General features: G+C 41.8%; 1 protein-coding gene across 1 annotated transcript in view; it reads left to right on the plus strand.

Moving 5' to 3' along the window:
- Window positions 1–27136, plus strand: part of pik3c2a (phosphatidylinositol-4-phosphate 3-kinase, catalytic subunit type 2 alpha) — a 205015-nt gene that overhangs the window by 74643 nt on the left and 103236 nt on the right. Inside the window, 4 exon segments of the mRNA XM_034175828.1 lie at window positions 695–789; window positions 7568–7728; window positions 21081–21201; window positions 25797–25908. Coding sequence (XP_034031719.1) covers window positions 695–789; window positions 7568–7728; window positions 21081–21201; window positions 25797–25908 — 489 coding nt within the window.

A 27136-nucleotide genomic window follows, 5' to 3' on the forward strand; every position in this document is an offset into this window, starting at 1 on the left:
TTCTGAGCTTTCTCAGAATCATCCTTACCCCACAAAGTGAGATCTTGCATGGAATCCCAGACCGAGGGAGATTGACAGTCATCTTGTGTTTCTTCCACTTTCTAACAAATAATCATAACAGTTGTTGTCTTCTACCAAGCTGCTTGCCTGTTGTCCTGTAGTCCATCCCAGCCTTGTGCAGGTCTACAGTTTTGTCCCTGGTGTTCTTAGACAGCTCTTTGGTCTTGGCTATGGCGGACAGGTTGGAGTGTGATTGATTGAGTGTGTGAACAGGTGTCTTTTATACAGGTAACAAGTTCAAACAGGTGCAGTTAATACAGGTAAAGAGTGCAGAATAAGAGGGCTTCTTAAAGAAAAGTTAACAGGTCTGTGAGAGCCAGAATTCTTGCTGGTTGGTAGGTGTTCAAATACTTATTTGCAGCAGTAACATACAAATAAATTATTAAAAAAATCATACATTGTGATTTCCGGATTTTTTTTTTATTTTATTTTTTTTAAGATTATGTTTCTCACAGTGGACATGCACATAAGATGAAAATGTCAGACCCCTCCATGATTTCTAAGTGGGAGAACTTAGAAAACCACAGGGTGTTCAAATACTTATTTTCCTCACTGTATATAATTTAAAATCATTTATGCTTCCTCATTTCTGATGGTGTGTGTTTGTTTGTGTTCTTGCCTGTTGTTCATTTAGGACAAGAGCAGAAAAAGATTGGTGAAGAATGCTGCCCTGGAGCAACAGGACTCTCAGAATTTGGAGTTTGTCGCCTTCTGTGAAGATGTAGCAACGTAAGACCTTAGCTCCGACACAGTCAAACTTGGGTTTAGGCTATTATTTTGACGCAACTAATCACTTTTACCATAAAGTCGTGTCTGGGTTTCTATCAGTTTAGTTGTCTGGTCATCTTCAGACAAGTTGCACTCTTGAAGTAGTGTCGTGTATATGAAAATTACATAAAAACAATGGCAATTTGCTCTTTTAATGTAATTCTACTCTAAGACAAACTGTTGCACAGTGCCACCCCATCTTAATTTATTTTTATCCCCCCAGTATGAAATAGGGGGGATATGTCCATCAGTCCTTTTTTTGCTTGTTAACGCGATATCCCAATTTCATTGATATTTAGGTTAAGGGTATACACGGGTGATCCCTCGACACCAGTCAATTGCGGTGACCTTGGGGTCAATTTCAAGGTCACAGCAAGATATTCAACATATTATCATTGCCACACTTGTTAGTGCAATATCTCAAGAACCAATTGACTAATTTCATTAATGTTTAGCATAAGGGTGCATTTGGGTGATCTAATGACTCTTAGTATTACTGATTTCTGGGGAGCAGAGGACATGTCCTCTCCTCATGACAGTTGTCCTGGTTTTTGACTTGAACTTGTGTAAGCTTTTTTCTGCTATCTATTAGATTTTGGGGGGGAAACGGTCAACTCATTTAATGCAGTGCTATGAATAATGAGTGCTTTATCTGCCCTGCTAAAACATTTGTTGCCTGGATGTTACATTACACTTAATCAGCGGTTTCACCAGTGTGCTGCACCTATGTCACGGGTGTAGCCGTTTTTCCTTATTTGTGTATGCTAATATGTTCTTCCACACGCTACTTGCTTCCATGCACGAACTTGCATATTTTTGAGCCTTTCATCATTTCCTGAGCATTTACTGAATCCTTCACTTTGGGCTTAAATTGGGTGGAGTGGTGACGGCACTGCATTCAGGGAATCCACATTGATTACAATAACGTCAACGCCCACTGTCCGTCAGCAAATTCCCTGCCAACACAAACGTTGTGATGCCTGCATTGAAGAGTGCCTCAGTATGATATATTTTAAGTGTTTGACCTCCTTATGTTTTTCAACATGACCTTTTTGTGTTGCTTTTGTACAGAAGCAGAGGTGGGTTTTGTGGCCATCAGACCCTGGCATTAAAAGAAACTGACAGAGAAATTCATTTTAAACTGTGTGTAACTTCCGAACAGTGCGTATGTTGAGAAAGAGACGTCAAAAGGTTCTATTCAGACTGAAGTCCTATAAAATCCTTTCTGCAGGTTTGTGTGGCGTTATGACATCGCACAGTGGCTTAGGGGTTAGGACTGTTACATCAAAGCAAGAAGGTCCTGGGATCGCTTCCCACCTGGTACTTTCTGTGTGGCGTTTGCATGTTCTCTCCCTGTCTGCGTGGGTTTCCTCCCACAGTCAAAAAACATTTTTATTTAGGGTCTGCTCCTTTCTCTGCCCCTGACCAAGGCAGCATCTGTACATCTGGAGCTGGTTCCCGGGCACTGGGCTGTAGTTGCCCACTGCTCCTCGTGGTTGGATTGTGTCTACCTGTAATTGGGATGAGTTAAATGCAAACAAATTTCGTTGTATTTATGTACAATGACAATAAAGCCCTTCTTCTACTTTGAATTTGATAATATAACTACTGTTAAACATTCAGAAAGTAATGGTTTACTTCTCTGGTATTAGTATGCCAAGTTCAGGGTATTAGTTCTTTCTGCATTACATACATAGATATATCTTCAACCGCTTATCTGGGATTGGGTCTTGGGGGCAATGGCTCCAGCAGAGGACCCCAAACTTCCCTTTGTCGGGCCACATTAAACACCACTGACTGGGGGGTACCGAGGCGTTCCCAAACCAATGTACAAATATAATCTCCCCACCTAGTCCTGGGTCTTCCCCGGGGTCTCTTCCAAGCTGGACGTACCTGGAACACCTCCCTAGGAGGTGCCCAAGGGGCATCCTTACCAAATGCTGGAACCACCTCATCTGGCTCCTCTCAGTGTGAAGGAGCAACAGCTCTACCCCGAGCTCCTCACCTTATCTCTAAGGGAGACACCAGCCACCATCCTGAGGAAATCTGTTTGGCCGCTTGTACCCACGATCTACATTGAACAAAAATATAAACGCAACACTTTTGATTTTGCTCCCATTTTTCATGAGCTGAACTCAAAGATCTAGAACGTTTTCTATATACACAAAAGACCTTTTCATCTCAAATATTGTTCACAAATATGTCTAAATCTGTATTAGTGAGCACTTCTCCTTTGCCGAGACAACCCATACAACCTCACAGGTGTGGCGTATCAAGATGCTGATTAGACAGCATGATTATTGCACAGGTGTGCCTTAGAGAAAATGTTTTAGATGATAATCCTCCATCATCTTCCAGCTCTGCCCCTACTATAGAGGGCGCTCCGGTCTGATGCAGGAGTTCCTCAAAGTGTTTCTTCCAGGGGCAAATTACATCCTCAGTTGAGGTCAGCAAAGTCCCATCCTTTCTCCTTCTGAGGTGCCTCACTGTCCACCAGTGCCGACTGAAAGTCCTTCATGGCTGCTCCAAACTCTTCCCACACCTGCTGCTTTGCCTCCCCCAGAGCAGAGGCTGCCACCCTTCAGGCCTTTCGGTACCTAGCAACTGTCTCCGGAGTCCTCCAAGATAACAGAAGGACTCCTTCGGTCGAATGGCTTCCCTGACCACCGGTGTCCACGACAGTGTTCGAGGGTTGCTGCCCCTTGAGGCACCTAAGACCTTCGGGCCTCAGCTCCCCACTGCAGCTTCAGCAGTGGAAGCTTTGAACGGTGCCCATTCTGGTTTAATGCCCCCACCCTCCACAGGGATGCCAGAAAAGCTCTTCTGGAGGTGTGAGTTGAAGGTGTTTTGCACAGTGGGCTACTCCAGATGTTCCTATTTCATCCACACTATCGTTTAAGCTTACCAGGTCTGCCCAAAGTCCTCCCCCACCCTCTGATCCTCCCCAACACCAAATGGTAATCAGTTGACAGCTGTATCCCTCTGTTCAGCCGAGTGTCCAGAACATGCTGCCCCAGATCAGATGATATGATCACAAAATTGATCATCGACCTTTGGCTTTCGGTGCTCTAGCACCATGTACACTTATGAGCATCCTTATGTTCAAACATTGTGTTTGTTATGGACGATCCATGACTAGCACACAAGTCCAATAACAAACGACCGCTTGGGTTTACATTGGGGAGCCCATTCCTCCCAATCACGCTTCTTCGGGTGTCTTCTCTGTCATTGCTCATATGTGCGTTGAAATCACCCAGCAGAACAATGGAGTCCCCCACCGGAGCCCTATGCAGAACTTCAGTCAGCGACTCCTAGAAGGCCGAATACATCTAACTGCTGTTCGGTACGTATGCACAAACAGTCAGTTCCCCAACCACCCGAAGGTTTACAGGTAGGCAACCCTCTCATATACCCAAGTAAACTCCAACGTAGTGTTACTCACCGGAGGACTACTGAGTATCCCCACAGCTGCCCAGTGCCTCAGATCCTGGGCAACTCCAGAGAAGAATAAGATCCAATCCCTATGCAGGAGAGTAGTTCCAGAGCCAAGGCTATGCATGCAGGCGAGCCCCACAAGATTGAACTGGTAGTGCTCTGCCTCCTGCTCAAGCTCTGGCTCTTTCCACCATAGTGAGGTGGTGTTCCATGCCCGCAGAATTAGCTTGTGCCACCCAGGTCTGGTCCGTCGAGGGTCTCGACTTTCACTGCCACCCATGGGACGGTGCACCCGACCCCAGCTGTTCCTCCTGCGGGTGGTGAGCCCACAGGGTGGTGATGGAAAGTCCATGTTGCCCTTTTGGGCTGTGCTCAGCCAGTGTCCGTGGCAACCTCAGCCACCAGGCACTCGCTGATGGACCCGACGTCCAGGCCTAGCTCCAGACAGGGGCCCTAAGCTTCTCCAGGGCCCCTGCTTGGCTTGAGATGGGGGCCCCGGGTTTCCTTCGGGCCAGGTGGCATTTCCTCTTCCTTGTTTTTCCATGGAATTATTGTGAACCATTCTTAGTCTGACCCCTTGCCTGAGACCAGTTTGCCGTGGGAGACCCTACCAGGAGCACGAAGGCTCCAGACAACACAGCTCTCAGGATCATAGGGGCACACAAACCTCTCCACCACAATAAGGTGATGGTTCCTGGAGAAGAACCTTCACCATTATGCATATGATAATGCACTTTGATAATGCATATGCATCATCATACTGTTTCATGTTTCATCATGTTACTGTCTCTCTCTCTCTCCCCCCCCCCCCACCGTGTGTGTGTGTTTGAGATGCAGCTCCATCCAGAGATGTGGTGTCTGCTTCGGAAACCCTCCTGCTCTGTGCACCGGCAACATTTCCTCTATAATGTTTTGTGAATTGTTTTGTAATTTTTGTCGGTAGCATGGCCCAAGCAGAGGGTCACCCTTTTGAGTCTGGTCTGCTTGAGATTTCTTCCTCAGAGGGAGTTTTTCCTTACCACTGTCGCCTGTGTGCTTGCTCTGGGGGTTGGTAAGCTTAGACCTTACTTGTGTGAAGCACCTTAAGGCAACTTATTTTGTAATTTGACGCTATATAAATGGAAAAAAAAAAAAAAGTAGGCGATCTTATGGGCAGAAGTTTTACAATTGTGCCACTTCAAACACTGGCAACTGACACTGCTACATGCACACTTATATATGTGGTTCAAAAACTCTATTGATTATGTTACATTGTGCATAGGTTGGTTAATGTTTGGTTGATGGAGTTTAACAATAAATGCTCTTGACTTTGTTTTGTTTAGTTTTTTGTCATGAATGTGACTTGTACATGAATGCTTCAGTTCCTCTTGGCGGGTGATGTTCAGTTATTTTGATAGCTCTCCAGATCTGTGGAGTCAATCTTAGATTCTGACTTGATGATCTGACTGTTAATTTTGATGTTGGACAGTGGGCTATTTAATGTGAGCTTTCAACATAGTAGCTGTAATCAAATCCAGGTTTAACTCACTTCCATTTTTCAAATTAGCCCAGTAGGTCACAGTTCAGCATGTACCCATTATGTTTCTATTAAGTACAGTAGTGTTCAGAATAATAGTAGTGCTGTGTGACTAAAAAGATTAATCCAGGTTTTGAGTATATTTCTTATTATTACATGGGAAACAAGGTACCAGTAGATTCAGTAGAGTCTCACAAATCCAACAAGACCAAGCATTCATGATATGCACACTCTTAAGGCAATGAAATTGGGCTATTAGTAAAAAAAAAAGTAGAAAAGGGGGTGTTCATAATAATAGTAGTGTGGCATTCAGTCAGTGAGTTCATCAGTTTTGTGGAACAAACAGGTGTGAATCAGGTGTCCCCTATTTAAGGATGAAGCCAGCACCTGTTGAACATGCTTTTCTCTTTGAAAGCCTGAGGAAAATGGGACGTTCAAGACATCGTTCAGAAGAACAGCTTAGTTTGATTAAAAAGTTGGTTGGAGAGGGGAAAACTTATACGCAGGTGCAAAAAATGATAGGCTGTTCATCTACAATGATCTCCAATGCTTTAAAATGGACAAAAAAAACAGAGACACGTGGAAGAAAACAGAAAACAACCATCAACATGGATAGAAGAATAACCAGAATGGCAAAAGCTCACCCATTGTTCAGCTCCAGGATGATCAAAGACAGTCTTGAGTTACCTTTAAGTGCTGTGACAGTTAGAAGACGCCCTGTGTGAAGCTAATTTATGTGCAAGAATCTCCCGCAAAGGCCCTCTGTTAAATGAAAGACGTGCAGAAGAGGTTACAATTTGCCAAAGAACACATCAGCTGGCCTAAAGAGAAATGGAGGAATATTTTGTGGACTGATGAGAGTAAAATTGTTCTTCTTGGGTCCAAGGGCCGCAGACAGTTTGTGAAACGACCCCCAAACTCTGAATTCAAGCCACAGTGAAGACAGTGAAGCATGGTGGTGCAAGCATCATGATATGGGCATGTTTCTCCTATTGTGGTGTTGGGCCTATATATCGCATACCAGGTATCATGGATCAGTTTGGATATGTCAAAATACTTGAAGAGGTCATGTTGCCTTATGCTGAAGAGGACATGCCCTTGAAATGGGTGTTTCAACAAGACGATGACCCCAAGCAAACAAAGCAAAATCTTGGTTCCAAACCAACAAAATTAATGTTTTGGAGTGGTCTGCCCAATCCCCAGACCTAAATCCAATTGAGAACTTGTGGGGTGACATCAAAAAAGCTGTTTCTGAAGCAAAATCAAGAACTGTGAATGAATTGTGGAATGTGGTTAAAGAGTCTTGGAGTGGAATAACAGCTGAAAGGTAACACAAGTTGGTTGACTACAGGCCTCACAGATGTGAAGAAATGATGAAAAACTGTGGTTATACAACTAAATACTAGTTTAGTGATTCACAGGATTGGTATAAAAGCAGTTTCAACATAATAGTTTTGAGTTTGTAGCGTCAACAGCAGATGCTACTATTATTGTGAACACCCCATTTTCTACTTTTTTTTTTTAACTAATAGCCCAATTTCTTAGCCTTAAGAGTGTGCATATCATCAATGCTTGGTCTTACTGGATTTGTGAGAATCTACTGAATCTACTGGTACCTTGTTTCCTATGTAATGATAAGAAATATACTCAAAACCTGGATTAATCTTTTCAGTCACATAGCACTACTATTATTCTGAACACTACTGTATATCAACAAGATAAGCATTTTCTAAATCTTCCTCTTTCATGTGTGTATCTTCTCTTGTTTGTTTGTTTCTTCCCTACCAGACTGCGGTCACAATTTCCTCATGATGACTTGTCTACCAATCCCGGTTATGTCCTCAGCCCTGTCATTACCCAGAGAGATGGTGGAGGTGACAGCGTTAGCTCCGTCAAAGTTTCGATTGAAATCTCTGAATCTCAGCAGCCTGTAACCTTCACCTGTGATGGTAAGCATTCAAGGACAACAATGGATGTTGCAGCATGCGAATGTACCAGGCATGAAACCTTAAACTAAAAATAGTCCTGATATCAGAAAATGCCAAATCAAAATAAAGCCTTTGACTTGACCCTTCATTCAGAAAATGTTGCTGTGTTAAGCCTGAAACACACCACCAATGTCACAAATCAGACATGCGCATCACAAGCAGCAGATGTGCCTTTGTTTTTATTTCATGCTGCATTTGGGTTACATTTCTGCTCAGTCATTCCTCTTCATTTGTCTGTGATAATGAGTTTTATCCCACACTGCCTGTCTTCTGTGACCACTTCTTGGATGTGATTTTTACAGTCCAGTTTCAGTTTGGGCTTTTGTGCGTGCGTGCTGTCTTTTTTTCTCCCATTTATTTATTTTAAGTTTATTTCACTGATACAGCCGTACAAATATATAATTGCATTAGACACATTATCAGCTTTTCTTTTGTTTGATTATTTCTATAACCCAGATTTTGAGTCACAGAAGTCTTTGTGGATTTAGTTGAGGAGGCTTCAGAAGAGTGAATAGCAGAAAGTAGCTTCTTGTAAACAGTTAACTTTTTCAGTTGCTGAAATGGTTTGTAAAAAAAGATGTATTTCTGTTTTTCGTGTCTGTGACATCTTTCCTAGTCATAGAAACTAAAAATAATAGGTGTTATTTAGTGTTGCTGATATCATGTCCAAATTATTTTTTCTTTTTGGACTATTTTAGCTGTATGCTGCTTGTGCCACATGTGGGAATAATAGGCGGCAGGTCTGTTTTCTGGAGTTGTGTGGTACATTGAATTGAATTAATTTATTGTCATTGCACAACAAGCACAGCAAAATTCAAAAACAGCAGCCCTTGAAGATGGTGCAAAGATTAAAGTGCAGTAAATGCATGAAATAGATAAAAATAATTAGAAAAAGACTGATAAAAACATATTTCACATTAAATTACTCTGCAACATTCAGGGCAGCAACAGCTCTGGGATAAAACATGCGATGCAGCACACACCTCCTGTTGGGAAGGTGTCGTAGCACGGACCCACAACAGGGGGCGCAAATGAACGGACAATGAGTAAGCCAAAAGGTAACAATTTAATGTTGTGATAATACACAACGAAATGTGTCGTAATTTTCACAGTCAATAAACACCAGGTGACGTGTGGGCAGGCTCGAAGATAGAAGACGCCCGACGAGAGAGAAGCCGCGTCCCACACGGCTTCCACCACCAACGGTCTGAAGAACACCGGAGCCGCCAAGTCCCGAGTCCCCAGGTGGCCTCTGTCTTCGGCTGTCGACCCTGGTACTGCTGGCAGAAAGCAGAAATATGATGTGTGAGTGTGAGTCCGCACACTCAGTAATTCACAGTCCAGACACCGTTAGGAGGGAGCACCTCCACCTCCAAATCACACACACTCGTGCAGCTCCTGGTCAACCACTTATCTGGGATGGGGTGTGAGGTGAAGCCGTCACTGTCACACCAAACGCCAATCCTCCAGACAAGGCAACACTTCAGGAAAACGGCTGCAGCAGAAGTTCAGATTGTTACACAATGTGTCAGTCAGCAGAGAAATTACCTTGGTACTGGTAGTCGATTTCTCGGCGGGGAGGTGGAGTTGCAGTCCGGCTTATATAGTGGTGTAGATGAGTGACAGCTGGAGTGATGAGTGACAGCTGTCACTTCCTCTGGGTCTGGCGCCCTCTTGTGCTTGGAGCCCGCACTCCAAGCAGGGCGCCCTCTGGTGGTAGTGGGCCAGCAGTACCTCCTCTTCAGCGGCCCACACAACACCTCCAGGGCATTTCTGAGAATTCTCACTCATTTTGGCAGTGTGCAGAGTTTAATCTGTTAACACAAAATGCAATCACGATGCGCACGTGACACTAGCAGTATCTTTCAGGCCTTAAGCTCTTATTTTGGCTCCTGATCGAAGCCCTAAATTAGAATCTGTTGACACAACATCTGATTCAGTGTTATTTTTATTTATTTATTTATTTATTAAGTATTTATTTCCAATTAGTGCCACACAGCATGCCATAAGCAGTGCCATAAGAGATCACATTAAAACTGTTTCAATGTTTGACTGCTCAAAAATTGCAGTGACAGAATCTATCACTCACTCACTGATCTTCAGCCACTGGCTCTAATTAAGGGTCATGGGGGAGGGGGGGCATCATAGGGGCAGTCATATAGCGTAAGGCACGGTACACCCTGGACAGGATGGCAGTCTGTTGTAGGGCCACATATAAACACAAACAAACACAGTCACACCTGCATGCACACCTATAGACAATTTTAAAGTTTCCAGTCCACCTAACCTGCATGTCTTTGGATGTGGGACAAAGCCAGAGCACACAGAGGGAACCCAAGCAAACACAGGGAGAACATGCAAACTCCACACAGAAAGGCCACAGGTGGGAATCGATCCCATGACCTTCTTTCTGTGAAACAAAAGTGCTAACCACTAAGCCAATGTGCTGCCACAAAATATATCAGCTTCATCATATTTTAATGGCTTCTTACAGCATTTAAAGTTGTCTCCATCACCCTCCACAGGAAAGCAGTAACTTTTTATTTTTAGACACATACACACATACTAAACCTCACCTCGGGTTTCCTCTGATTGTCATTGCTCTCTTTAAATCTAATCAGTCTGTGGACTTCGGTATGGTGTTTAGAGCATTGCCTTGCAAACCTTGTACTTTTTGTCTGGAATCCCTGTTTTATTTTTATTTTTCACATTTTCTGCTTTCTGATCACCTGCAAAATGTACAAGTCTAAAAGTAAGTCTGAACGAGAAAGAGAACCTTTACCGCCTGCTGCACCTGTAACTATGGTGGAGATTAGCCTTTTCCTGGAAGACCGCAGAAATGCACTGTCTGTGGACTTGAAGCCTTCTTTTGAAATTTTGTCGTCCAAGCTGCACAGTATCAAATCTGCATTGCGGGACCATGGTTTACGCATTCATTCTCTTGAACACACACACACACACACACATATTTTTTATTTTTTTTGATCAGCGTTAGGACCAACTCAAGATGAGACAATGGATGCCAGAATGTTTGACGTACTTTGAAAGCAGTAGAAGTTGATGCTCCCCTTAATCTGGAAGAGATTTTATTCTTGATTAAGGCAAATTCCCTGGCCCTGATGGTTTCCCTTCTGATTTTTATAAGAAGTTTCATATGAAATTAGCCCCGTTATGTTTGTCAGTTTTTGAGGAATCATTGAAACAGGGTTCTCTCCCCACAACATTGAGCCAGACTTCCATTTCATTACTGCTCAAAGAAGGAAAAGATCCAGCTTCCTGTGCTTCTTATGGACCTATTTTTAGACTCCTTAAATTGGATCTGAAAATTATAACCAAACTGTTAGTATCCTGCATAGATGGATTCCTCCCTTCTATTATATCAAATGAACAGACTGGTTTTATCAAAGGAAGGCATTCCTTTTTAATATACCTACCCTTTTCAATATACTGTACTCCAGACATGATAGTAATCTCACAAAAGTGGTAATTTCATTGGATGCCAAAACAACATTTGATAGAGTGTAATGGGAGTACCTTTTTGCAGCCTTTATAAAGTTGATTTTGGTGATTGATTTATTTTTGGATTCATCTCTTGTATACCTACCCCCCAGCTTCTGTCTGTAGTAATATAAAATCTGAGTATTTTACTCTGTCACATGCTACATGTCTTAACCAAAACCTTTTTTTAATCTATCAAATGATTTCCTCATTTATATGGGAAGGTAATCATTATTACAAAATTGTCGGCCCAGTGCAGGTCTGCTTTTACCGAATTTGATGTTTTATTACTGGGCAGTTAACATTCAAAAATACATCTACTGGCTAAAAGATCATCATACAACTTGCAAATGTCGTGTTTGTCTACCTCTCTACCTGCCTTATTATTTTCACCCACCTTGTGTCCCCGTCTCAGTACACAGGTAATTGTGTTGTACTTGCCTCTCTTAAATTATGACATATCTCTGCTTTTGTTCTTGGTCCATTATGTAAGAATTACTTCTTTTTCCACTCCTACGTAGACACCGCATTTACTCTATGGGGTAAGAAGGGCATTAAATGTTTCTGTGATCTTTTTAAGGATAATACCTTTCTTAATTACCTCCGCCAAGGAGGTTATGTTTTCGGTCACGTTTGCTTGTTTGTCTGTCTGTCAGCAGGATAACTCAAAGTTTTGAACAGATTTTGATGAAATTTTGTGGAGTGGTTGGAAATGACAAGAGGAACAAGTGATTAAATTTTAGTGGTGAGCCGGATCACGATCCAGATCCCAATGCTAACGCGTTAGCATGTCTGTGGCATTTTCAGTGTTAAAAGTTAGCATTAAGCAGTTGCAGCTGTCATCACGTTCGGGTGCATTTGTTTTCAAATTGTAATATTTTTTACATTTATTTTTGTTTATGTATTAATAATCTAATGATTATTATATACAATTTTAGAGAAAGAGACAAAAAGAAATAGATCACTGTGCCGAGGGAATTTCTTTAGGGTCAGTGACCCTATGGCCTTGTTTAGAGAAGTGTTTCATAAATGTTAAAAAATTAATATATTTGCAGTTTAGTTGAATAATAAATTGAATTTTGTCTCTTATTTGTTTTTGTCTATAAGCACATGCAATATCAATATCAGTGCTCAGATGACAGTAGCTTCTGGGAAAGGTGCAAGTTGCAATAAACTGTGATGCCAAGCGCTAAGGATACATGCTATCAAGTCACAGCAGATGAAACTTTTTTTTACTACTGAGCAAACATCATTGTTAGACTTTTTTAGGTTCAGTGATTCCACGGCGTGTGGATGTTATGGCGTCAGTGACCCCATGGCCTTTGCGGAGGTTTGCACTCTCTGAGTGCTTCTAGTTTTTTGATGTTTTCCTTATATGGCTTGCCCTCATCTCATTTATTTAATGTTTTTAAATTAGACATTGTGCAGCTACTATTTTTACAGAGTTCCCCACTCAGCTCTTAAACATCCTCGTGAGAACCTCTTTCAACTTATGCCCTGTAAGAAAGCTCTTATATCGCAGATATATAATCTTGTTCTTTCAATGGACAATCTTCCAGTCACTAAACCTATCTGTAATTGGGAACAAGAGCTGGGTCTGGAATTCAGGGAAGGTTTCTGGGATAATGCAGTTGACAGAATTCCGGCATCATTTTGTGCAAGACTTTCCCAACTTCGATTTAAAGTAGTACATAAGCTGCATTTGTCAAAGTCCAATTTATCCAAAATTTGTCTCATTGTTTCTGATCTGTGTGATACATGTAACTCCTCTTCCTGTGATTTAAGTCATGTTTGGGTTTTTTTTGTTGTTGTTTTTTTTTGCCCCATACTTAAGTCATGTTGAATTTCGTGTTTTGATGTTATCACTCATGTTCTTGGCATCAGGCTGGAGCCTTGTCCGCTGATCTCTGTTTTTGGCGTCAGGCTCGAGCCTTGTCCGCTGATCTCTGTTTTTGGAGTTCCTGGAATCCCAACTCGCAGGCGGATGTAATTGCCTTTACACCATTGCTAGTACTTTGCAAAATATTATTATCCTGGAAAGCTCCACATCCCCCATCTGTTTCTTTATGGTTGAAAAATCTTATGTTTTTCTTGAAACATAAAAAAGGCAAGTTTAGACTTATAGTGTGGGCTGATGGATTTCTAAAAGTGTGGCAACCATTTTTTTTCTCATGGATCCGTGTGTGTGTGTATTTTATTATTATTATTTTATTTTGTAAGACCTATGATGTTGGAAGTTTTTTGGAAAAAGAATGATTTTATTTGGTTTTTTGCCTTATATATAAGTAAATGTTTAAAAAATCAGACTCCACTTTGTCTCCCTCTGTGTGTCACGCTGCACTCAGAACTACTGCCAAGCTGTCATGATCTAAACTCTTAAGCTTCAACACACACAGAAAAATAATGGATAAACAGAGAATTTAAGATGAATTAGGAGATAAAATATGTATCATAAATCCATTGAGGTTTTGAATTGAAGTTGCATAAATAATTCAAATGTTTGTCTTAACAATGAACGCTCTCCATTTTGTTTGGTGTGTATACATGCTTGTGTGTGTGTGGATTTTGCACATTGTTGAGTCTTGTTAATGAGGATGAAATTACTACAATAACTCATAATAATAATAATAACACAATAACTTATTAACATTACATGGTAAACATGTGATACTCATGGCCCGGTCACACGGCACTTAACGAAGGGCGACAAAGCCCAAGGAGGAGACGATCCCTCTTTTGTTCTGCACAAGGAACCAGAGCAGGTGGATCCACCGGCGTGCGCACAGATCTCCACAGTGGGTCAGATCACGTGCTTCTGTTTGCAGCTGAGCTTCTGGAACGCAGAGATGCAGACACATACTGATCCAGCAGTGGCTCCAGGCGCGTTTCGTTTAAAGCGTGCAAATCAGCGTTAGCATTGGTTTTGTTGTGTTCTGCTTTCATCCTTTTTGTGTTCTTGATTCATAGGCTATTCGGTGATGGGAAAGTCAAAAGCTCCTTCGACCTTGTCTCGATGATTTGTGTTTTTTTTTTTTTTTTTTTTCCCCCACTTTTTTCCCTTCATTCAGGAATTGTCGTATGCCATGTGACTGGGCCTGTACAGGTACCTCCTAGAAAGTAGGTGAGCTGTTTGGATTTTTATGCTTCTTTGTTGCAAATGTTGATGATGAAGTGATGGCTTTTATTCCTGCTTAAAGCCATTACCTAGCATGCTTTATGAGCCTTTATATTCATATGACACGTGAGAATATGCTCATTTGTCTTCATGTGCTTGTCTTCAAACTGCTTGCTAAAGATAGGAATAAATTATTAAAGGTGGTCTTGTATTGGTATATTTTTCAGCAGTTCTTCCAGTCATTCTGCAGTCACCTTCTCCCTCTTTGTTTTCGTTGTTGTTGTCATCAATAATACTGTTCTGTTCTGTACTACTAGAGCTTTTTCCTCAAACATTGGAATTGCATTGTTGGGCAAAAGGGGAAGGTGGGTTCTGTGTGAGTGGGTTTCTGTGGCGCTGCTTTTGTGACCGTTGTTTTTAACTTCTGCCTCAAAGACTGCCCGTTCTATCCCTGTGTGTTGTGTCTACCAAAGCACAATCACACATTGTATCGCTGTATTTTATTATTATTTTATATATATATATATATATATATATATATATATATATATATATATATATACACACACACACACACACACACACACACACACACACACACACACACACACACACACACACACACACACACACACACACACACACAACCTCAATTCCAATGAAGTTGGGACGTTGTGTAAAATATAAATAAAAACAGAATACAATGGTTTGCAAATCCTCTTCAACCTATATTCAATTGTATACACCACAAAGACAAGTTATTTAATGTTCAAACTGATAAACATTATTGTTTTTGTGCAAATATTTGCTCATTTTGAAATGGATGCCTGCAACACATTTCAAAAAAGCTGGGGCAGTGGTATATTTACCACTGTGTTACATCACCTTTCCTTCTATCAACACTCAATAAGCGTTTGTTGTCGTATTTTGCATTTCATAATACGCCACACATTTTCAATGGGTGACAGGTCTGGAATGCAGGCAGGCCAGTCTAGAACCCACACTCTTTTACTATGAAGCCATACTGTTGTAACGTGTAGAATGTGGCTTGGCATTGTCTTTCTGAAATAAGCAGGGACGTCCCTGAAAAAGACGTTGCTTGGATGGCAGCATGTCTTGCTCCAAAACCTGGATGTACCTTTCAGCATTGATGGTGCCATCACAGATGTGTAAGTTGTCCATGCCATGGGCACTAACACACCCCCATACCATCACAGATGCTGGCTTTTGAACGTTGCACTGGTAACAGTCTGGATGGTTTTTTACCTCTTTTGTCCAGAGGACACAACGTCCATGATTTCCAAAAACAATTTGAAATGTGGACTCATCAGACAACAGCACACTGCTCCACTTGGCGTCTGTCTATTTCAAATGAGCTCGGGCCCAGAGAAGGCAGCGGCATTTCTGGATATTGTTGATGTATGGCTTTCACTTTGCATGGTAGAGTTTTAACTTGCACTTGTAGATGTAGTGATGAACTGTGTTAACTGACAGTGGTTTTCTGAAGTGTTCCTTAGCCCACGTGGTAAGATCCTTTACACAATGATGTCAGTTTTTAATGCAGTGCCGCCTGAGGGATCAAAGGTCACGGACATTCAGTCTTGGTTTTCGGCCTTGCCACTTAACATGTAGAAAGTTCTCCAGATTCTCAGAATCTTCCGTTTATATTATGGACTGTAGATGATGGAATCCCTAAATTCCTTGCAATTGAAAATTGAGAAACATTGTTCTTAAACTGTTGGACTTTTTTTTTATGCAGTTGTTCATAAAGTGGTGATCCTCTCTCCATTTTTGCTTGTGAACGGCTGAGACTTTTACGGATGCTCCTTTTATACCACTCACCTGTTTCCAATTAGATGTTCTTTGAGCATTCATCAACTTTTCCAGTCTTCTGTTGCCCCGTCCCAGCTTTTTTGAAACGTGTTGCAGGCATCCATTTCAAAATGAGCAAATATTTGCACAAAAACAATAAAGTTTATCAGTTTGAATATTAAATATTTTGTCTTTGTGGTGTATTCAATTGAATATAGGTTGAAGAGGATTTGCAAATCATTGTATTCTGTTTTTATTTACATTTTACACAACATCCCAACTTCATTGGAATTGGGGTTGTGTGAGTATGTATGTGTGTGTGTATGTATGTATGTATGTATGTATATATATATATAAGTTTCTTGAGCAGAACATAGTGTCAGAAGTGATTCATGGTGATGTTTCACTGCAGGTTGTAAATCCACCAGGACTGACATGTCTTTTGGGACCACAGACCAAATGTTTGAGATTGTACAGGTCTTGGTGTTAAATGCCGTCTCTCTGGATACAGGAGGACCACCGTTAGGCCAGTGTGGCTGTTAAGTTTGTGCTTGTGTGTGAATTATGTTGTTTTGTTGTCTGTGTGATGCCTCATTAACCTTCTGCAGCAGCCGTTTGGATGAACATTAGGAACTAATTTCTCGTGTCTGTCCTGAACAGGAGCTACGTCATTGCTGCAGCACATTCCCCTGCTGCTCTTTCGTGCTCTCTGTCCTGCTCATTCTCTCCATCCTTTGTTTCTGTCTCACTCTCTCTGTCTGAACCAGACACAACATGGAACAGTTCACTTCAAGAGCAGCTAGCTTTAGGAAGTTCACATCCTTCTTTCCTCACTTTGCATCCTGCTTATAGCTTTTGCTGTTTCCTGAATCAGCTCCTAGTTTACCCCCCCGTTCTTGCTGAGTTTAGTTCCTTTGTCTGCAGAGGTCACTTCTCATCGATTTCCTTCCTTCTCAGGATGATGTGTAGGTCATTGTGTGTATGTTGTTAGCATCTTTTTGAGCCATGGAGTTGTTGTTTGAATTCCTCTGGTCACACATCAACGTGCTCTGTGGAACAACGGGCCTCAGTTCTTCTCGGAAGAATGAATTGAAGGATGGAGAGGGAGGACAAGGAGGATATTCCTCTGTCACATTCTTCTACTTTCATTTTTCCTTCTTTTTCTTTTCTCGCCCTCCCAGGAAGCTGTCTTTTTTTTCTCCTCCACTATCCACTGTTTTGTTTCACTATTTGCTTTTGCTGTCCAAAAAAAGATTTTGTACATGCATTCGTTCGACTGATAGTTCTCAACATGCTTTATCTGAACTTGAAGATGGAGTCTGCACTTTATGGTCAATGTGTTTTTAAGTGAGGGAGCATCAGCTGCGACATTTTGTCCATGTGGCCCGTTTCTCTGTGCATGATCCAGCACGCAGGTGCCTGAGAGTTGAGGACCACAGTGACTGGAGAAGGCCAAGGGGATGCCCAGGTTTCACCTGGCTGTGCCAGATACATGGTTATTTTAGAGGTGTGGGAATGGACCCGTTGTGTGCCTGGGCGGCTGCCATCCAGGACCCAAGGCAGTTCCATGGTGTATAGGTGGCAAAGTGCAGCATCAGTGCATACTCCCAGACTTGACTTGTTTTTAAGTATTTCAGACAGTTTCCACAGTTCTTCACTGAAGTTTTGGTTGGTGACAACTTTATCTAAAGTCTGGGTCTTTTAGTGAAGCTTAGGGCTAGTGGCTGGCGATCACCGTAGTATTTCTTCTGTTTTTCTTGTTGCTAAATGCTGATAAATTATACTGTATTTATGGTCTTTCTGCAGCACAGTGGTTTAGTGGTTAGCACTGTTGCCTTACAGCGAGAAGGTCTTAGGTTCAATTCCCACCTGTGGCCTTTCTTTGTGGAGTTTGCATGTTCTCCCTGTGTTTGCATGGGTTTCCTCCGGGTGCTCCGGTTTCCTCCCACATCCAAAGACATGCGGGTTAGGTGGATTGGAAACTTTAAATTGTCCGTAGGTGTGCATGCGGGTGTGTTTATTTGCCTGTTTGTGGCCCTGTGACAGACTGGCGTCCTGTCCTGGGTGTACCCCGCTCACGCTCTGCTGGGATAGGCTCCAGCCCTTTGCGACCCTTAATTGGATTAAGCGATGAAAGACTCGTTAGCAGGCTTTTAATGAGCCTTTCATTGGATTCATGTGTGTTGGAGCAGGGAGACAACTAAGAGTGTCAGGAAGGTAGATCTCAAGGACCGAACTTGGGCACCCCTTGTCTGTTGTGTCAGTAGCATGGCCCAAGCAGAGGGTCACCCCCTTTGAGTCTGGTCTGCTTGAAGTTTCTTCCTCAAATCATCAGAGGGAGTTTTTCTTTACCACTGTTGCCTGTGTGCTTGCTCTAGGGGTTGATAAGGTTAGACATTACTTGTGTGAAGTGCCTTGAGGAAACTTTATTGTGATTTGGCGCTATATAAATGAAAATAAATTGAAATTCAAGTTTTAAATCTCTCTGTCTCGCTCCTTTACATACATACACACACACACACACACACACACACATATATATATATATATATATACGAGGTCTGTTAGAAAAGTAGCCGACCTTTTTATTTTTTGCAAAAACCTGATGGATTTTAATCACGTGTGCTTGCATGAGCCAACCTTGAACCTTCGTGTGCATGCTTGAATTTTTTCACGCCTGTCGATTGCGTCATTTGCTGGTAAGCAGCCTTTGTGTGCGGATGGGTGTAGTCTCTCGTCGGATTTTCTTTGCAAGGAAAATGGCGGAACGACTGGAGCAGTGCGACTGCATCAAATTTTGCCAGAAACTGGGCGACAGCCAGGTGGAAACCATTCGGATTATTCAGACGGCTTTCGGTGACGATCCTATGGGCATCACACAGCGGTACAACCGGTTTAAAGACGGCCGCACAACGGTGGAGAGCGAGCCACGCTCCGGTCAGCCATCAACATGATGAAATGACCAGATCATTTCCAAAGTGAATGATGTGGTGATGTGGGACCGTTGTGTGACTATCCGAGAAATTGCGGAAGAGGTGGACATCAGCACTTTTTCAGTACATTCCACTGTGACAGAAGATTTTGGCCACAACAGTTGCAGCAAAATTCATGCCGATGGCTTCGGCACGAAGCTGATGGCGGAGCAAAAGCACCTCCGCGTTGAAGTCTCACAGGACATGCTGTGACATGCCCACCTCTTCCACAATTTCTCGGATAGTCACACGACTGAAAAGCCACCGAAAGCCGTCTGAATCTTCCGAATGGTGGAAGAGGTGGGCATCATTTTTCGGATACCCAGCCCTCATGAGATACAAGAAACAGTAGGGCTGATAAATCATATACTTTTTCTATCGATTTTAATACTCTGGAAACTGTGGCAATACAATCAGGGCGATACAAAAAAAAAGACATTGAAAATACCAGGTTTTGTATCCTCCCGCTTTACATCCAATAAGGAGCCCCCATTTTAAGGCCCCACCAATGACACACCCCCATTTTGTGTTACCCTGGTGACAAGTGCAGGATCCTGATACAGGATCCAGATAATTTCATCAACCAAGATGTCTGATCAAGGTGAGAGAGTTTTAGCCTCCCTAGCAGGGAGAATTCTACAACTGATGTTTCATACTGAAGTTGTGAGACATCAAGAAGTGAGTGAAGAGGACGCTCATGACTTATTAGACACATAAGAACATTCCATAATTTACATATTTACATGATTTACCTGCGTTACTTGTTCTACATGATTCATGTGTATGATTATTGTTCTTTATTTTTGTTGTAATATGGGATAAATATTTTATTACATGTCTGTTTATGTATCACACCCTGTATCATGCCCCAATGTATCTGTATCAGTCCGAGTCCCAAGGTATAAGGTATACTTATATTTTATACACACATGTAATTGTTAATAATGGGTGAAATGCGGATCTCATACTGGGAACTGTATCACTGTCTCACCCAAGCTTTTATGCTAAAAGTGTAAACTCACCTTCTTTCCTCCAAACCACTACTGCCTACAATCACCGAGAACGGTGAAAGTAAAGCTGCGGGTCTAACCAGTAAGAAAAGAGCCACCATTCCAGTGAGAGGTGGCGCTTTGTTATTATTTGAGCCTGTGGTGGTCTCCTGCACTCTGTGTGCAAGTGGCCTTATGCCAATCTGAGCGTGTGGGCTTATAGCCCGAACATCAGATGCTGTTGCCAGTGAAGACTTTGTGTGTGACAGCCTGTGTTTGTGTAGGGGCGTGACCAAAAATGTGGCTAAAACCTCTGTAGACTGAGTGAAATATGAGAATAATCTGCCGTTGGACAGTCTGTCCTTACTCAAACACATAGGATGCCCAGTATACACAAACACAAAATCCCCCATTTAATATTTTTACACAATGTCTGACAGTATGACATGATGATGAGTGGTTGGAAAAAAAATTCAAAACCTGGAAGGTTTTCATTTCAGCTTCCACATCTGCAAATGTGTGTCTTTAACATTAAATGTATGACAGTGTGGTTGACTGTGTGGTTGCACTGAACCTCTGCATGGTCATTCTATATACTTTGGTTGTTGAGCTTAATCAACTCCTGATGCTGATATGTCTTGTATTATGCTGCTTTATATTTGTTACAACTTTGTTGTAGTTGTTGAAGTATATTATAGAGCTCCTAATCACATTAGTTTTAAAAATGGTTTATTTCTCTCATTTTTTCTCTCTCATGTTGTGTCACACTGGACGGCGGTAGCGTGTAAAGTATTGTTTTCAGTCCTATTTGGTGTAATTATTGCATATCAGCCAAGAACAGTGGGTTTTTTTTTTCTTTCTGTCTAATATGGCTCTTTATTTGTCGACATTCCTCTCACCAGTCATTGTTTTCTTCACCCATTTCAGTGGCTTCGCCAGTGGAATTGCTGATCAGTCAGACACTCTGTTGGGTCCATGATGATCTCGACCAGGTTGATTTCTCCAGTTACCTGCTTAAAGTCTGTGGCCAGGAGGAGGTGCTGCAGAAGTAAGCACACACACGTTGATGTTTTTGAGCAAACCAAAAAAAAAAATGTTTGCATAAAGAGTCATTTTAGGAACTGGTTTGAACAGGTTTTATGCGAGTGCCCTGGCAGTTTTGTGCTTTACAATACAATATGGAAAGGACAGTATTTTGGGGAGGGATCTTACATTTACAGGTATATTGTCTGGCCATGGAGTTGCAAAATTTCTCACGTTGAAGCATCAATTTAGAATCATCCAGATGTGATGAGAAAATAAATAGGCCGTTATTGGTGGGAGGGGCATATAGAGTGACTACCGTAGAGTGCCTACCGAGCAGATCATGCTCAGCTTAGTTCTTAGAAAGCACATTGTTTACTCTGGGGAGGTGATGGTCTAGTGGTTAAGGCGTTGGGCTTGAAACCAGAAGATCCTCAGTTCAAATCCCAGCCTGACTGGAAAATCACTAAGGTCCTTAATCCCCTAGTTGCTCCTGGTGTGCCTTGTATGGCAGCACCCTCACATCGGGGTGAATGTGAGGCATTATTTGTAAAGCGCTTTGAGCGTCTGATACAGATGGAAAAGCGCTATATAAATGCAGTCCATTTACTCTGCCTTGTACAAACATTGCTCGGCTGATTCCACAGAAACCATTCCTCATGCGAAAAAAGCTTCCTACTTTTCTGATGACCTAACACCATGGCATCAAGGGAAAAATCACTACAAATCTGATCATGTAGAAAGTTGTAATGTTCCATGTGACTGGTTGTTCAAGCTAGCATCAAAGAAAGATGTTTTGATGGTAGCATTGTGGTCAGTGTTGTGATTTTCCTTTCTGTTTTTCCTCTGTGGGTGCTTGAGCTCTCAGCTTATGTCTGTGTTTCTCAGGGTTTCATGCTGAAAGCTAAATACTATAGCAGGCACGACAAATACTGCATGAATTTCTTAGACCTGCATGTGGCTGTGACATGTCGTGTTATTTTTCATTGCTATTGGAATAAATAGTGCTTTATCTATATTTGCTATCTGTAATAAGCGAGTAGATTGCAAAGGTGGTGGCCAAGTGGTTAGTGAGCTTGGTTTCAGTGCAGAAGGTTCCCATTTCAAACCCCACCCCTGCTACATTTCTCCATGTAATTGTGGAGTTTCATCAGGAAAGGCATCCGGCGTAAATCTTGGGCCAAATTAACATGCAGATCCACCTTGGATTTTCTGTGGCGACTCAGAGTGAAAACAAGGGAGCAGCCGAATGGACTTTGTAGTGCATAGTATTATTAAATGATTCAAGGAATCTGGAGGAATTTTGGTGCGTAAAATGCAAGAGTTCACGCCTAATGTTGAGTACCCATGATCCCCAATCCCTCAAACGCCAGTACATAAAGAGTCGCCATTCATCAGTACATCATATAATCACATGGGCAAGGGTTTATTTTGGGAAACTTTTGTCAAGCTCTACAATAGAGAGTTAAATTCACATCTTTTCTGTGCAAAAAAGTAGCCTTATCTTACCCTTGTCCAGAAGCAGCGCTTACTTCTCTGGACTCACGGGCATTTGGGTTGGACTGTCACACAGTGGCAACATGCATTGTGGTCAAACAAATTAGTATTCCAGACCTTCTTTGGAATCAGCTGATTGTTGTATGCTCCATTCCAAGCCAAAAAGGAACATCCAGGCTTTTTTAACCAACTTCAAAAGTCAGGGTCTACCATAGTATGGAGTTGTTGGTGATCACGGCAAAGGTAATTTACAGTTCTGTGATTGTGGCATTAATTCAGGAAGGTACATTGGGTGGTGGCCATTGGTTAATGCGCTTGGTTTCAGTTCAGAAGGCTCCAGGTTAAAATCCCACCCCTGCCACACATTTCTCCATGTAATGTGGAGTTGCGTCAGGAAGGGCATCCGGCGTAAAACCTGTGCCAATTCAACATGCAGATTCACCTTGGATTTGCTGTGGCGACCCCGAGTGCAAACAAGGGAGCAGCCGAAGGGACTTACTTACATTGAGATTTTAGAGCAGCATGTACTGTCTTCAAGATTCTATCTTTTCCAGGGATGTGAAAGCATTTTTCAACAAGACGATGCAAAATCACATTCTGCCTACATTACAAAGACATGGCTACAGAAGGAGAGGATATGGGTACTGAACTGGCCTGCTTGCAGTCCTGACCTGTCTCCAGTAGAAAATGTAAGGAGACTTTCGAAAAGGAAAATGAAACGATGGCAACCTCATATTGTTACCTTAAAGGCCAGTTTATGCTATTGTGTATCTGCAACTCTGTAACCACGTAAAGCCCTCTGCCTCATTACAAATCCCCGTCCAAACCTCTCTCTGTAGCATGATGTGCACTGCTTAAAACTTGTAACTACACGTTGAGATGACTGAGACTGCACGGGCTATGATTGGTCTGCTAACTACAGTAAAACTCAGAAAACCGTCATCGCATAAACCGGATATTCACACTCACTGGACAAAAGCAAAAGTCCCAATGTTTTTGTATGGTTTTACGTATAATAAACACCGTATATACCAGATTTTGTATAACAGTTTTTCGCCTCCGATTTTTGTGGGATGTTTGGAGTAGAGCCACTGCCCCTTTACATTGAAAGGAGCCAGCTGAGGTGGTTCGGGCATTTGGTAAGGATGCCCCCTTAACACCGAGGGAGGTGTTCCAAGCACATCCATCTGCGAGGAGACCCTGGGGAAGACCCAGGACTAGATGGAGAGATGATATCACCACAGATGATATCACCACACTGGTCTGGGAACACCTTGGGATCCCTTAGTCACAGGTGGTCAGTGTGACCCGGGAAAGGGAAGTCTGGGGTCCCCTGCTGGAGGTTGTCCCCCATGTCCCAATCCCAGATAAGATGAGTGAGTGATGCATGTGAGATTTTCACTCACATCGGACAAAATGTCCCATCCGATGCAATGCATTTCCATTTAAAAAAAACCCTTGCATGTACTGGACAGAGCTGTCTGGACATGCCCAATAAGAGAGGTACAAAATGAAGTTACGCAGTGACACTTGCCGATTTGAGGAAAGTGGGTACTGTATTTCTGTGATTAAAAGACTGGCGTTTATTTTTTTTAAACCATGCTCAGACATGGGACCTTGTTGCCTGCACTGTAATATGGTGTTAAGCTTCACACAGATCCCTGGGTGCTACAAACCAAAAAGCTTTAAATCATAGCCCTCTGCCTGGCTCTCCGGAGCTTGATGCACACACTAAATCAGGCACTGCAAAAGGCTGTGATTTGTCACTTTTCGGCTTTCACTCCTTCCTCTCCCGTCATATTTTAAAAGTTTTTGCGGTGCGCATGCCGATTTCATTTGGGTCATGGATCAGACATGTTTGGTAGAAAAGTCCGCAAATATGACTTCGCAACATGGAGTCAGAACAAGATGCTCAAATGATCCGCAATTCATGGATGAAACTGTACACCTTACTTTTGGTTTGAAGGTTGATGATTGTACAAAAAAGCTCATTGAGGGACAACTTAATCTAGAAAAAGCCTCTGTTCCTGCTGCAAATTACATAAAGACACAATACAGAACTTTAAAAGATTAACGAGATTAAACAATGATGGGATAATAAGTCAGTCTTCATGAAAATTGTAATTATTTTCCTCCCTAGTGACAAATGTTTGAACTCAGATTTTTGTTTTTGCTCAATGAAGTCATATTCTAAGTCTCTCTATCTCATCATGAAGTAATAATGTGAATATTTTCTATAGCACCTTTCATACAGGAAACGCGGCTCAAGGTGCTTTATATTTCTGTTAAACTCACGTTATGTTAGTATTAGTTACTCTCCACAAAAAGTTGAAATGAGCGCTTTTTCTGTTGGAGACATTATTACTAAATGGTCCAAACGGCACTGGGAAGTCACATACGGTAGTTGGCTGCAGTTCCTTGCTGATCCATTCAAACCAGAGAGAATCACCGCTATGTCCAAATGGTTTGTGATTACCACGGAACCTCAGAATTATTGCCAAAATATCAGATGTATTTATCCCAAATGTATTGTTGCCTCCAAAAAAAGAAGACCCCCTGTTTAAGACCACTGATGGCCCATTCTCCTTGTACAGCTGGAATTATGTCAGGAAGTGCATTTGATGTAAACCTTTTGCCAAATCAGGATAGAGATATGTGCCAAATTCACTGGGGCAACTCCAAGAAAAACAGGAGAAGTCGTCCAAATTCGATTCTTTTCATCATTGCAGACTTTGCTGTGGCTAAAAGTGTTTTTCACTGTGGATAGTGATTATTGGTGGTGTTGTGAGTATTATTAAACTTTTTAATTGTGATTTACCTTTAGTTTGCTTTGCTTTTGGCAACTGGGTATTTCTGAAAAGTGGTATCATCACCTTTCTATATCAGTAGTTGTAACTACACATTAATTATGTTTTTGTTGTTGCTGTTGAGTCTCACCTGCACCTTTGTGACAACTGCCCCACACACACACACACACACACACACACACACACACATAATGAACATGTTCATGTGAGGAAGTTGTTGGTGCTTAATGTATATTTTTTGTGAAATCATTCATGGATTATATCTTACCTATATTCTGATTTTGTAATGTTGCCTTTCTGTTACCCGGTGTCAAAGTAAACACAGCCTGGGGAGCCATGAGTACGTCCAAAACTGCAGGAAGTGGGAGAACGAGATCACACTGCAGCTACTCTCTCACTCCACCATGAGAAGAGATTTGGCCCGTACTGTAAGTAATTACGTTGTTGTCAGGAGCTGATACTCCCTCAACAGTGGCAATTATACTCAACTGTAAAATAACACAATTGGAATAAATTTTGGCAAAACACTTTGGTTTCCACAGAATGAATTTATTTAGTAGAAAATGGTCTGAATGAAAACCTGTTATAAAGTGTAAATTCATCAAGCCATGAAAGATTTGGACAGATGTCAGAGGTCAACTGGTGTGGACTAACCTCCAGCATTGGTATGAAGAATTCCTGTTTTTTGTTCTAATCACAGAAAACATGTTTCATTCTATCACTTTCCAAAGAGCAGAAAAGTGCTTTGCAGTTGTGAAGAATGACAGTCTTGTTCAGACCATATGTTTACAAATCTATTTTATGTGCATATTCATTGCTAATCTTAACAGTCAAAAGTAAGTCTTTGAACCGGTTCATGGAACGAAAACAAAAACAAGAAACTTCAGGTATTTTGCTAGGAACGAAAACAAAACCAGAATTTTTTTTATGTTCTGGAACAGAACAGTTTATTTAAAATGATGGTAATTGGTTAATACAGTTATTTATTTATTTATTTCATTCTTCAAAACATTTCCATTTACAATGACCCAGTGAGGATGTCACATTCCGTTAATGCTCTACACCCAAACAGTTGGTGGCAGTAATACTGTGTTGGTTTGCAAATTGCCAGTGAACTCGACAGAAGAAGAAGACCTGATGAGGCTCACTTCTGCCTGTAGTATATTTTGGTGGTTGTTGGTGGGACAGTGTCCTGTTTTTCAACCTGAAAAACACCCCCAGAACAGACAAACATCCACTGACTTCTTTAAAAACACTGCATTTATTCGGGTCATTATTTGTTTTGTTTTTTTTTTTTTTTTGGTGGATCAATTCAATACAATTTATTTCATTTATATAGCACCAAATCACAACAAAGTTTCCTCAAGGTGCTTCACACAAGTAAGGTCTGAGCACACAGGTGACAGTAGTAAGGAAAAACTCCCTTTGATGATTTGAGGAAGAAACTTCAGGCAGACCAAAGTCAAAGGGGTGACCCTTGGCTTGGGCCATGCTACCGACACAATTGACCATACAAATATACAGACACCACTCCCATCTCTGGATGGAGCCACACCTCAAACAGAGAGAAAAAACTGAATCAAAAAGACAACAAATACACTATAAATTTCCAGCCATAAGCAACAAGAAAAATAGAGGAAATACTAAGGTGATCGC

The sequence above is a fragment of the Thalassophryne amazonica genome, chromosome 8 (genome assembly GCF_902500255.1).
Source record: "Thalassophryne amazonica chromosome 8, fThaAma1.1, whole genome shotgun sequence".
In the NCBI taxonomy this organism is placed as follows: Eukaryota; Metazoa; Chordata; class Actinopteri; order Batrachoidiformes; family Batrachoididae; genus Thalassophryne; species Thalassophryne amazonica.